Source organism: Phoenix dactylifera, chromosome 3, assembly GCF_051530095.1.
Source record: "Phoenix dactylifera cultivar Ajwa chromosome 3, Ajwa_hap1_PhDact_Kaust_v1.1, whole genome shotgun sequence".
Lineage (NCBI taxonomy): Eukaryota > Viridiplantae > Streptophyta > Magnoliopsida > Arecales > Arecaceae > Phoenix > Phoenix dactylifera.
The window spans coordinates 50,336,929-50,349,870 of NC_143192.1; the positions used below are offsets into that span (position 1 = coordinate 50,336,929).

At 36.8% G+C, this 12,942-nt stretch overlaps 1 protein-coding gene across 4 annotated transcripts; it reads right to left on the reverse strand.

Annotated features, from left to right (window-relative positions):
* Positions 1-1,263: 1,263 nt before the first annotated feature.
* On the reverse strand, positions 1,264-11,959 carry LOC103714586 (Protein kinase superfamily protein). Of its 4 annotated transcripts, none has more exons than XM_008801881.6 (12): positions 11,592-11,958; positions 10,615-10,743; positions 10,457-10,514; positions 8,046-8,126; positions 7,833-7,904; positions 7,494-7,741; positions 7,295-7,366; positions 6,945-7,061; positions 6,683-6,764; positions 6,524-6,570; positions 4,298-4,379; positions 1,264-1,668 (listed from the first exon to the last, which is right to left on the reverse strand). In XM_008801881.6, exons 1-12 carry the CDS (start codon positions 11,828-11,830, stop codon positions 1,585-1,587), a joined length of 1,311 nt encoding a protein of 436 aa, XP_008800103.4. In that variant the 5' UTR covers positions 11,831-11,958; the 3' UTR covers positions 1,264-1,584. The 4 variants fall into 4 exon arrangements, 2 of the variants coding, with proteins under 2 accessions (XP_008800103.4, XP_089785884.1); XR_003387070.4 differs by having other exon boundaries at positions 1,621-1,668; positions 4,298-4,365; XM_089929758.1 differs by lacking the exon at positions 1,264-1,668 and having other exon boundaries at positions 4,294-4,365.
* Positions 11,960-12,942: the final 983 nt, after the last annotated feature.

Below are 12,942 nucleotides of genomic sequence, written 5' to 3' on the forward strand. Positions count from 1 at the left end.
TTTCCAATATTGCATGAGGACAACCTCTGCTTCTGGATCAGCTGAGCAGAATTCTGACACACAATGACCTTCCATATATATCAAGGTTGGAATGTTTTTAAGAGTATTTTGCTTCAAATGCTGTTCATTCAAAATCAGTAGACTTCTCAAATTAAAGTTAATGCCGTTTATATTTAAGCTGGATAAAAACAAAAATCCTTTGTTAGGAGTAAATAAATATATTTTGTAGTTTTCTATCCACGCCTGCCCATTGTGAATTGCATCTCATGGCAAATAAGCTGACTTTGCCATGAGAATGTTCTTGCTGAAAGCAATAGCTAGGTTTCATCAAAAGTAGAATACTGGACCTTTAAAGTCTCAACTTATTATACTGTAGATTCAGTTTGGATGAAAAAAAAGAGACTTCGTGCATGTACAACATGATCTACAGTGAAGGCTGTAAGTTATTTGAACGACTCTGGACCATCCTTGGCACAGCTTTAGAAAGCCAAGTTATAAGCTGGGCATTTCAATTACGGACCATTACCCAGTTATGGTCCAGCAATCCGGGTGCTGTGAGAGATGAACTAAGAACATGCCTAACCTTTAGTATTATTATTATGGTACAAAGTACTATCCCTTGAACACAAGCCATTACGCTTGTCAGCCTAAGTTCTTTACCACTGTAAGGACTAAAAAATTGCTGGGAAACCTGAATTCAAATTTCTGACCACAAGGAGGCTAAAACCACTTAACCACTAAACAGCTGTTTATTGACACACCCTTATATGATGATGAAAGGCAGAAGGTATCAGTTGCCAAGGGTTATATCTCTTAAATCAATACTTCTCTAAACACTAAGTGAAGAAGTCATCTAGTGGTCATGATCCATGCCAGTCTAGGCAAACGTTTTTAAAGAGATTTTCCATATAGCCTGGAGTATACTAATTCCACCCTATCATAGAGCTCGTCACTGCCTTGTTATAGGCTTCTAAAACTCTTCCCTTAAACAGAGAAAGAATCAAATGAACAGCAGTTCTGTACATGTGACTAGTGTAATAAATGAATAATGCATAATACCAGTGTAATCAAATGAACAGTACATGCCACTTGCATCCGCTTGGGCTCATCCAAGCCCAAGAAGATTTGATTTACATAAAAGCTGTTATGGTTATTTAGATGGAGTATTATTTTGCACAGCTTTGAAACTGCATCCTTAGAATGGAGATGCCCTTCACAAATTTGACACAAGGACATACTCAGAAACTAGTCATGTGTCCATAGTGGAGTGCAATGGCTTAAGCTTCAACATCGGATTGCTCCATACAGAGTTTTTCTCGGTTTCATCGGATTCACAACCTAGCAGTAATGTCACGAGCACATTAAGAAATTACAGCAGATAGAATACATCATTGCTGGAAGAAGCTACCATTCCACATAATTGTAGGACAGCTCGAATTTTTCCAATTCATGGCTTGATTTTTCTAACTTCTTCAGAAATGTAATACACACTATTGTGAGCACGTACGTGTAGAATAATTTAATAAATTGCCACTTAGAAGCCACTAATTTGATATGTGCTTGTGTACAAGATCTCCATCAAATTCATAGAACAGCTCCTGTCATAAATCGATGGCTCAGCACTGCTTCTGCAATTGGGCGTCGACGATAATCAGGATTCAGCATGGCCTGTGACAAGAAAAGCATCAGGTATATTGTGATCAAATAAACAATTGGTGTAAAAATGTGTATCAAGATGAATGCAAGTACACATAACTTTTCAATGAGAAGAATGTTTAACTTTCAATCTAATAATTCAAATCGGTGGCTACAAATTTGGTAGGTCATCTACAGTTCTTGAAGTGTCATCATGACCAATCAAAAACCAAAGAATCTACACGAAAAAGATACACCAGCCCTAATAGGATAGGATTATATAGGCTCATTTGTTAGGAACCATCTTTAGCATTACACCAAACATTAAAGCAGATAATATGTTGAGAAGTACATTAGGAACTGGCAAAGCAGCAGGAAACATAGGCTATAACATTAAAAAACCTCATGTGTTGAGACACAAAGCACATTATGTCTTAGAAGATGGACGCTATAACCTGAATAACAGCATCCATGCTCTTTTTTTTGTTGCAACATTCATTAACGCACAGATATTTGAAACCAAGGTTCGCCGTACTGGTACCGGTCGGCGTACCGGTGGCGGCTCGGACCGGTACGGTACCAGTTCCGTATCGGCTTGTACCGGTTCCGTACCGACCCCGTTGAATGGCCGAGTTTTGGAGTTCCGCGTACCGGCTCCATACCGATTCTCCAACGATAAGCTCCCGGTACCGAATTCCACGCTGATCCGGTACCAGTTCAGGACGGTACCGATACGGCAGACCTTATTTGAAACACTCTTAATGACATCGCTCATCATTCCTTGAAAATAACTAGGCTACCAAGACATAGGACTGAGCTCAGTTTGACTGACCTCCTAGCCAAAGGTGTCCAGACATTCAAAGAACTATAGTCTAACTAAATGTTATAAACCTGACTTGAGTATAACGGCCCAGCTGAATGTGTTCCATTTGGAGTCTTGAGTTCCCTCTATAACCCTTAGCAAACAATTAAATAATAGGGGCTAACTCATAAAAATACATGGAGACACTACTGCAGAGATGGAATAGGGTGTTATTGATAAGATGAAGCTACAATATAAGGGATCTTTCAACCACAAATTAAGAGGGAGCATGGTAAATTGTTCTCATAAAAATTCCTTTTCTTTGATATTCACATCTGCTCTCGTACTAATCATCTTGGCCCGACTTACCCCTCCACTAAGGACATCACATCTCCGCTTGCTGTTGCCTTGTTTTTGCATCAATAACTAACACCAGCCCCAAGAAATTGCGCAAGGAATGGGATCATGTAGAAGATAATGATGTAGACAAGCAGAAAAAGGGAAAGACAGTCGAAGACGAGAAAAAAATTTCAATAGGAGCGAAAAGAAAGTGAATATGGTAAAGAGGCTGAGAATAAGAGCTGTGTGGGGATGATGGGGGCAGGAATGGGGGAAATGTGGAGCTAGAGCTTAGTGGGCGGGCATTTAGTGAGAAGGGGATGTGCTGAAGTTATGGTGCTTCGCAAAGAATGAGAAAGGGTATTGGTGGAACTGTGCATGCATTGTGGTTGTGTAGAGAGAGAAAGAGAGGATCCTTTTGTTAAATTCAAGTAAATTCTTATCAGTGCAGATCCCATGATATGCCATCTAAAATTGAGAATTCACATCAATAATCATGATATAGAACACCCAAATTACATAAGAATTAAAAGCAAATGCATAAGAAATTTTTTCTTATGCATCAAGTGACATAGTATGGATATGACCTAAAAGCTTATTATATCACCTTATGTTCAGACGTCATTCCCAACTTATTGACCACAGCCTCAATTGAGTGGGGAGCAGACAATGAAGTATGTCCCAAGTGAAAAGTAAGGATGAGGAGCTCCGAAAAATTAAGAATCACAATGTACCTAGGAAGCATTTAACAATACTAAATCTTACTTTTGTATAGGGAAAATATAAAGCATTATTAGAACATCAAGAACCTACTCATTTGATGGTTACACTTTCATGAGAGGCATCTTAGGAAAAAACCGCGAACAATGAATGATGTAATTATTACTGAGAGTAAAGTTGCTTGCATGGTATGCCGTACCAGCCCGAACTGGGAGGTACAGGACATTTCATACCGTATCGGTTTGGTACTGGTATCCAGTACAGATGGTGTAGAACAAAATTTCGTACTGTACCGATGCTGTGCCAGTGTAACACCGGTACGGGGTCCGGTACTAAAACGACGAACCTTGGTTGTTTATTCCATGAAATATGATAGTAATATGCATAGTAGTAAAGAAATGTGTTTGGAAGCATTAGAATTTAGAATATCAATGCAAGATCTGGAGGGGGACTGCTAAGCAAGTGCAATCTAGCTACTATAGCTTGAAGATCCAAGCTACTAAGCCACACTTGAGGAGGCTTGGGGATGAGAAGGGATAATGAAGAAAATACGCTCATTCAAAGGGCTTGTGGTACTAGTATTGCATGCCAAACACCTAAAGACCTGAAAGTTTGCAGTATAATGTAGGGTTATCAGCCATCACCTGACCAGCAGTTGAGTGTATATTGATGGTATAACAGTGTCATCAATCCAAAAGTTACAAATGTCCAAAAAATGCTTTTTTGGAGTCATCTTGCTATGCATATGAAAATCAAATGGTTGCAGATGCATCAGTCATTGTGAGAGAGATGAAAATAAACCTGGAGCAACTCCCAGCCAGCACCATCACCTAGATCCAGAAATTTGACAGCTTCTACCAAACGGTCATCTGCTAAACAGTACCTATTAAAACACATTAGTATAAATTAACTTGTCATTGTACATCAACTACATGGACATGTGGTGAGAGACATCAATTTCCTATAGAACCTATTAAATCTGCAATTTTAAATGAACATTAACTGTAGTTTACTATCTAAAATGCAAAGACATACTCCAGCCATACTTGCAGACAAAATTTTTAGCATTATTTAGCTATTTAAGTGTTTGAGAGAATATAGAAGTTTTTAACAGTATATCACAAATATTCTTCTGAAGAATGCAATTTTTCTTGTAAGCTGTCAAAATCAGCCACCCAAGCACCTGAGTTCCTCCTAGGCACATGAACAAGATCTAGAGCATAGCAAAATGGGTAACTGCACTTCGAAGTGAACATCAGACTACCTCGTGCCACTAGTATCAAGCTATGGAATAAGTATAAACTAGACCACTAGTTTATATCTATTAAGTATACATATCATCTTACTTTTTTTTTTTTTTGAAGTACAAGGGACCATTTTACAGATTTATAATTCAGTTCCTTAACTAGAATACTCAAAGAAAAAAAATTGAGTGAGCTGGACCCAGAGAAAAAGGATGTTGAGTGATGAATCAACTTCATACATCCTAACTGTTGGACGATGTGGCTTGAACAGCAGAGAAGAACTTGTGAAAATTAAAATGAAAGAAAATCTCATTAACTAAGAGATATGTTCCATTGACAACTTTAATCACAAACACTGAGGATGCTAGCTTTAAAGGTATATCTGATTGACTCATACAAGACAGTCAATCAAGGATCAATGGCTTTGGCTCTGATCCAGCAGCCTTATCTCGTTGTTTCATTTCTTTCTTTTATTTCTTTTCCCAAGATCCCCTTTTACATAGTCCACTATCAATAAATGTCGCCATCATCCATACCTCTTCTTGATAATTCATCATCCATAACTCTTCAGAAGCCATCAATTTATGCACAATATAATATAATTTGGTGTTAATTGATGAATGTGTACCATCATAATAATTTGTATTTGCTAATAGTGAGCATGATATTATCATAGATGTACATAACCTAATGTACATTTTAACTAATAAATACCTAAACAAGAAGCTATAATTGTTTTAAGGGTTCTGTTACTGTGCATCCTAATTTCCATGTGAAACTTAAGCTGCTGTATGCTGACCGTCCAAATAAAACTAGGCTTAGATGGGCCAATAGAAGGAATATCCTAGCAAGTAAATGCATGCATCCAACTAGGTATCATATATAAGCTGTGTTTCAGATCAGGATTAAGTTTACAGGCTAGACAGAAAGGGAAAAGAAGGGGCCGTAACATGATCTCACCATCCCTCTGCTATATCTCGAGACTAGGTTGCCAGCCTCCTCCCAACTGTACCATTATCTCACCCTCTCTCCCTTAGCCTTGCTCTCTAGATGGTGAGAAGTCCTCTGAAGTTGGGGAAAGGGCATAAGAGATGGCAAGAGAGAGGTGGTTTACCCTTCTTGGTGAACGGGAGGGCCAAAGAGGGGTGGGAAACAGAGAAGATGGTAAGAAAGTAGGACCGGATGTTGAGAGAAGGGGAGCTGATCATCCAGTGAGGCGAGACAGAGGGGGCCTCAGCATGAGCAGAGTTGAGGGTAATGGAGGGACAGTATAGAGGTCTAAGAGAGGCATTACTTACCAACAAATAGATTGATGATATACTTCATACCATTCCTATTTAAGACGATGGGGATCCACCCTCTCAATTGAATAAAGTATCTTAAAAATGGATGCTAGCAAAACCCTTTTCTGTGTAGCTGACCATATATTTGATGGGAAAAGGCTTGGATGATAGCACAAAACCCTTGTTCTAATTTATACAGAAAGGTGCAAGAGTAGGGCAGCAGTTGATCTTTCCATCACAAGACTAAATTATTAACCAAAGTTTCATATTATCATAACCCCATAGCTTGGTTGCTCCTTGGCTTTTTTGCAAAACATTGGACTTTTATTTACCATATTTTCACTTCAAATAGGGAATCACAATGCTACTGCTAAATTTGTTGAGCACATCCTTATATCAAGAATATCATAGGACATTCAGGGAGAAGTGCATGCAGATGCATATAAGACGGTCTGTATGTATTAGGTAGAGAGAGAGAGATAGAGAAAGAGGTTTCTTACTCTCTTGCAGCATTGAGGTCAAGCTGAAAGGTACTTTCGAGAAGCCTCTGCAAGTTTACAATTTTTTTTTAAATGGTTAGGCTATAATTGCATTTGGAAGAAAGAAACACAGAGTCTTGCAAGAGAAGGGGCATTGTGCAAAAGTAAAACTCCGATTACTTGCAAGGAAATGGCATCCATGACGCCCGCTTCACAAAATGGAACAAAAGCTAGGTAAGCAAAAAGAAGCCCTGCTTCATATCTGCTTATGGATGAACATTAGAGAAGTTATATGCAAGAATTATTAGTTGAAAATCATCGTACCATTTTGATAGCATGATATAGGATGAAATAAACAAGTGAAAACATAAGACATGAAGGTTTTTACATTTAAAGAAGTGCATTTGAATTGTAAATATCAGAAGGTCTCTATAAATTTTACATGTCATCAGCTATTCCATAAGCTCGTTTCTCCAGAGGAGTAAAAGCGCCAGCCGTTGAAGCTCGGTGCCATAGTCCTTCTGACAATGCCCCATGGCCTGCTCCTATAGCTGAATACCTGTCATCCCAGCCAAATCAAGAAGAAACTGATATGCAATTTTTATACTTATTCACTCTAAGAAATGGAAATATACTATGTCGATATGTACATACATACATGCATAAATATGTTCACATATTTCATGTGTTAAACATAATTTATGGCAATTCACTTTTTTTTGATTTACTAACAGTAGAACCACATAATTTTAGATGATAAATATACAGAAAAGAAAATAATATGTAACATACCCAATATCAACTGAGAAGGCTAAGTCACGAAGACGTGGCACTAAATAAGCTGCATCTTTCTCTGCTATTATGCTGCCATCAGCAAATATTTAAACTCAGCCGTTCGATGAAAGAACATATAATTGTCCATATTTTTCCCATAAGCCTATGGAAAGAAAAGGTAACAAATGGATATATTCCAATATGATCAATAACATACTTGAGAACAACAGAAGCAGGACCGAGACTCTGGTGTAATCTATCGTGGTTATGCATGTAAGCCAGGCCATTCATAGCTCCATTTAGTAGTTTGATAATAAAAAATCTCCTTCGCTTTAGCTTCAGCTCCTGATCAAATGGATTCCAAAACTTCTGCTCTCCTTTAACAAGATTCTTTGAAATTGTTTCACTCGTAACTTTGGCATAGTCTGCTGAACTATATTTCCCATCATCACGAAATGCAAGCCACTGAAGAGGCAACATCTTTGTTTTATCTAAATAGCATTTGCTATAAATGCACCACAAAAAACTTGACACCTTTATAGATGATATAACAAACCTGTTCTCCAGTTTTTGTCTCAAAACCTCCTAACAAAAACTGGATATTCTGACAGATGTTTCTGGAGTCACTCTGCATGTTATAGCACAACCTGGATGGTTAGATCAAATAAACTATCTATTATGTCATTAACCGTATTTTATGAAGAAATTTCCAGTAAGAAATAAATATTCTTTTTGTTGGTCCTGTCTTAGGAGTAATCTGTCTACTTACTTGAAGGAAGGCATGAGTGCTTAGCTCATTGGCAGCCATCATATCTGCTTCGATACCACCAGCACGTTGTCCAGGATAAACCTTGACAAGTGGGCTAGCTTTTATCAGATAGGATAGAAAAATGCATGTATGGTCTGAAATAAATAATTTAGCAGTAATCATCTCAATGTTATGATGGATAAATACCTAGAAAAGATTGAATATATTCCATGCTCAAAAGGAAATTTCATGAAAGTAATACAGTAATGATGCATTACAGCTGATCAGTCATTCAGTCTCCACTACGATTTCAGCTAGTGATGTTAGAAAACCTATCAGTAGAATTCTTTTGGTTGAAAACAAAAGCAACCAGCAGTGGTGTGATGCATGTATGATTATTTTTCCTCTTTATCTAAAGTCTAGCATGTGTGATGCATGTGCCAAGAACCCCTCCAGGAACGGAGTCTGGATACAGTATTTAACATGTACTTTTTTCTAATTTTTAGATACAGTATTTAACATAAACATGGAAGATGAAAATGCATATTCTAATTTTGGATACAGTATTTATGAAAAATATGAAACCAAAGTTTCTGGGCTCTAGATGACCTAAACTGCTTCCAAATAAGAGAGAGGTTCTCTCACTTGTGGCATTTAAGTTTCCCACTTGCAGACAACATGCGCAACCCACAGTGAGGCTTCAGGCTCTAAAGCCGGCCGCATGAGGCCAGCTTCAAAGCCTTCGCCACTATATATTAGTAGATTTCCATCAGAAGCTCACAATCAGGATTTGAAAGGAACAAAATTCTAAATGGTGAAGTTAACTTCAGGAACGCTGATGATGTAATGATACTATCTATGGCGGGCAACAGGCAATATAAATGATTACAATTAGCCGTAGTATCATTAGCAGAACATGAACCATGTTTTTAAGAACTGAGGAAAAGAAGGCAGCATGATACTGATAATTATATAAATTTTTGAAAGAAATTTATCAGGGATGTTATGAATTCATGGAAACAGGAACAAATTCTACAATTTTTGGAGGGAATCTGTTTCTCAATAATTACAGACCACAACATCTTATGGATAACACTATAGGTGTATGTGTATACAATATGCTATATAGTCCATAGATTTAAGTGCCTTTGGTATTCAACAAGAAAAAACTCTGAATCTTTGGGCATAGTTCCTTCCGCCGGTGAAAAAAGAAGTGCTTGGTAGCACTGGGCCAAAAATGGTTCCCAAATAAGAATTACTCGAGAAAAATATAAGTGAGAAGTTGAGCCTAGAAGCTTAAATGATTATGGAATGGGTCAACGATGTATATTAGTCTTAACATTCCCTCTCAAATGCGACGTGGACCATGGTTGTGGAAGGATAAACAAGTCAAGAGAATAACTAAAACAAATCAGGATGGCAATAACCAAAAAAAATTGGAATGGCATATCACCACCATCGGCCCTATATTATTATATCAAGAAAGATAAGTTTCACCACAAGTAATATGTTCCCCTGAAAGGACCATTCCTGCAGCCTATCACCACCCATTCCAAGCTCAGAACCCCAGTTTCATCAAGGAAAGAAACATCACCAATTTTATATTTTTTTATTTTGTCTTTGCCAGAAAGTAAATAAATTAGGTGCAGCAAACCAGTGCTGTTGCAATGCCGCATATCAAAAAATGAAAAGAAAAAAAAGTGCACGTCTGACATGGATTAGGCATGTGAAACACTGCTGTAATGTATGTGCATGGCCAAAAAGCCTCTTGAAAAATAAAATTGCACTTGAGTTCACTCTGCATGAGTAGCATCTCTCACTTCATTTTTGGAAACCATCTTGCAAGCAACCAAGCATTGTTGGTAGAGGACAAAACTCAATAAGCAGCCCACACAAACTCATAGTAATGTGAAACAGGAGTACATGCTACCCAAAAAAATCTATATTTGCTGGGTTCATACTCTAAGATGGCCTCAATGTTGTTAAGAGAGTCTAAAATACACCCTGAATGAGGTAATTCACCATTGAATATGTCAATTTTCCATCAGCAGCCTTTTACTACCTCTTTTTTTACTTTCATATGTGTACGGACCAAGCAGAGTATCTGTAAAATTGTGGACAAAATTCAGAAGGTTAATTGTCCTACCTTTTGTTTTATAATTAAGTAAATATTTTGCGATATCTAACTTTCTTACTTGATGATACTCCAAATTCAAATTATTATTTGGACATGATCCTCATGCATTTGTCAACCAAATACTAAGTTGATGAAATTGCTGGTACATCCAAACAATGAAACAACACAATTGTATAGACAATTAAATTGATAAACCATAGTGCCACATAACAAATAAGCATTATTAAATTTGACTCTGAAGTTTAGTGGACTTGAAGTAAATTTTGAAAGGAACAAGAAGAATTATGGACAGTACCTTAAATATAATTCTGGTTCCCTTCAGTGGACCTTGGGTTACTCTTCCTTCATAAAGCCTGCAATGAGACTGTGAGGATAACACTGGTATATTAGTGAAAAAAAAGACAGAAAAGAAAAGACAGGACTATAAATAAATCTTGATACTAGGAAAAGCACCTGATCTTCACTTGGCCCTCTCCAACATCTTGGACCCTCAAACGCTCAATGTCTTCAGATGAGTAGCCAGGAGTGAATTCTTGAAGTCCGCTGATATTAGAAGTCCCTCCTGTTTGAATTGATGAGTAGCTGTTGGAGTTTAAGCACCCTTGTCAACTAAAACCAAACAAGACTGATGAAGAAATAATATAAGTTTATAAATCCTTTAATGACTTATTTGTTCTCTTTTTTACACACACACACACACACACACACACACACACACACAGGTCCGGGCATTCAAATCTGCTTAAGGTTTATTGTAAATATTACAACCCGCCAATGGATAGCTTTTGAAGCATCATTTTGCCTTCCAAAAATTTTCTGCAAGAATTAAATTCCCTCATGTCTTTGAAATCCTATTACCTCTACATCTTTTCTCACCGAGAAAATTTAGCTGGGGACAAGTTAAAACATAGAGTTCCTAATTCTGTATATGACTGAAAATCAGGAGACCCCATATATTTGTGAATAAATTACTACCATTCTAAGACAGCAATTAATACTGTTCAAATAGTCCCCAGCAACACTAGGCAAACAGCCATTAGCCACAGAGTTTTATCTCCCCATAAATTAACCCTCAAATCACCATTTCGAGGCAAACAGCCAGCCGAACAGGAACACAAATACCCAGATATTTCGAAAACCCTGCTATTTTATATTGAGCAGACCAGAAGAAGAACCGAGGAATAATCTTGGCTTAAAAGTACTGCACGTTCTCGGAAAATCATCCGATCCCATCTAAAAGAACAAAATTTAAGAGCATAAATATCTGAAAAGATCCAAACTTCTCGGTAATAACACCTAAAAGAACACTTAATTTCCACCGAGCACCTCCTAATTCTCCTCAAGCGCTGAAATGAAGGAAGAAATTGCAGAAATATACCACCCAAAAAAACGAGAGAAAGAAAGAATGGCTGCTTTCGAGGGAGGACAACCTGGTGATGTTCATGAATCCGTAGCTTCCAACGAACCTTCCGACCTCGAAGTCATCTGGATTGGTGATCAAAGCCGCCCTGATCGAAGGAACCTTGCGAGTCGCGGTAGTTCGAGGCCTTGAACCTTTCGATACTTGGAGAAGGAAGCGAGTTCTCACCGGAGATTGGTTGTGGCCTCTATCCGAAGGCTTTCTCGGAGTTGCCGAGACGAAGAGGGAATCGGAAGCAGCGATCAGCATGACCGTCTCTTTCTTTCCTTCTCTCTCTCCTCTTAACAGCTGAAGCAATGGAAAGAGTAGTACCCTCTTTTATCTCTCGCGCTATAAAGAGTTGATGTAAAGAAAGCGAGAAGAAGACGAAGGAAGAAGTATTGGATATTATCATAATAGATTGGAATTTGGATGGATAGGGCGCGCTGGCGTTCTTTCGCTCATCTCCATATCCATCGTTTGAAAAATAATAATGCATTAATTAATCAAAATGATATCTGCACTTCTGTATTTCTATTTGCTGAAAATTTTATGGGGGCAAATTCAAATATTGCCGTAATTTAACTCATCATAGCTGAAACCATTGTCACAAAAAAAAATATTTCTGTTTGATTATTTATAATTGAAACTGCAATGCAAATATAATTATAGCTACTTGATTCTGTGATATAAAAAGAGATATGATGATGCTGCAAATAATCTTGTAATATTATCCCCTAGAAAAAACAAAATTCAATTGCAATATAATAATCATCATACTATTTTATAGATTTAGCCAAAATTATAATATTGCTCAACTATTATAACAATAGTTATTATAATATTATATCATTATAAAATAATTTGTTATTATAATAGCATATATTATTATGATCATGGATATATATTTATATGGTATATATTCTCACAGTAATTATTAATCATTGTGATGCAATAGTAACAAAATAAGCAAATTATCATATTCATAATAATTATATTATTAAATTACAATAATAACATTGTAGCAAAAACCACAGTAATTATATCGCTATAACATAATTTCATATTATAGTACTTGGATATATTTTAATTTTGAATATGTGTGGTTATTATCTAATAATTATTGTATAATACAAATTATAATATAATTGATTTTTGCTTTTGCATTATATAGGTTATAATAAGAATCACTATGGTACAAAATAATAGTAAATGGGTATATTACAATAATACTAGTAATATTGTTGTTATAGTAATGATATATTATTATGAGCTTTATTTGATATTATAATAACCAACGATGATTTTAGCACTATGACACCATTTTACTTATTTTGTTCCTCCTATTACTCAAGGATGGACGTGATTTTCACTTCACAGTA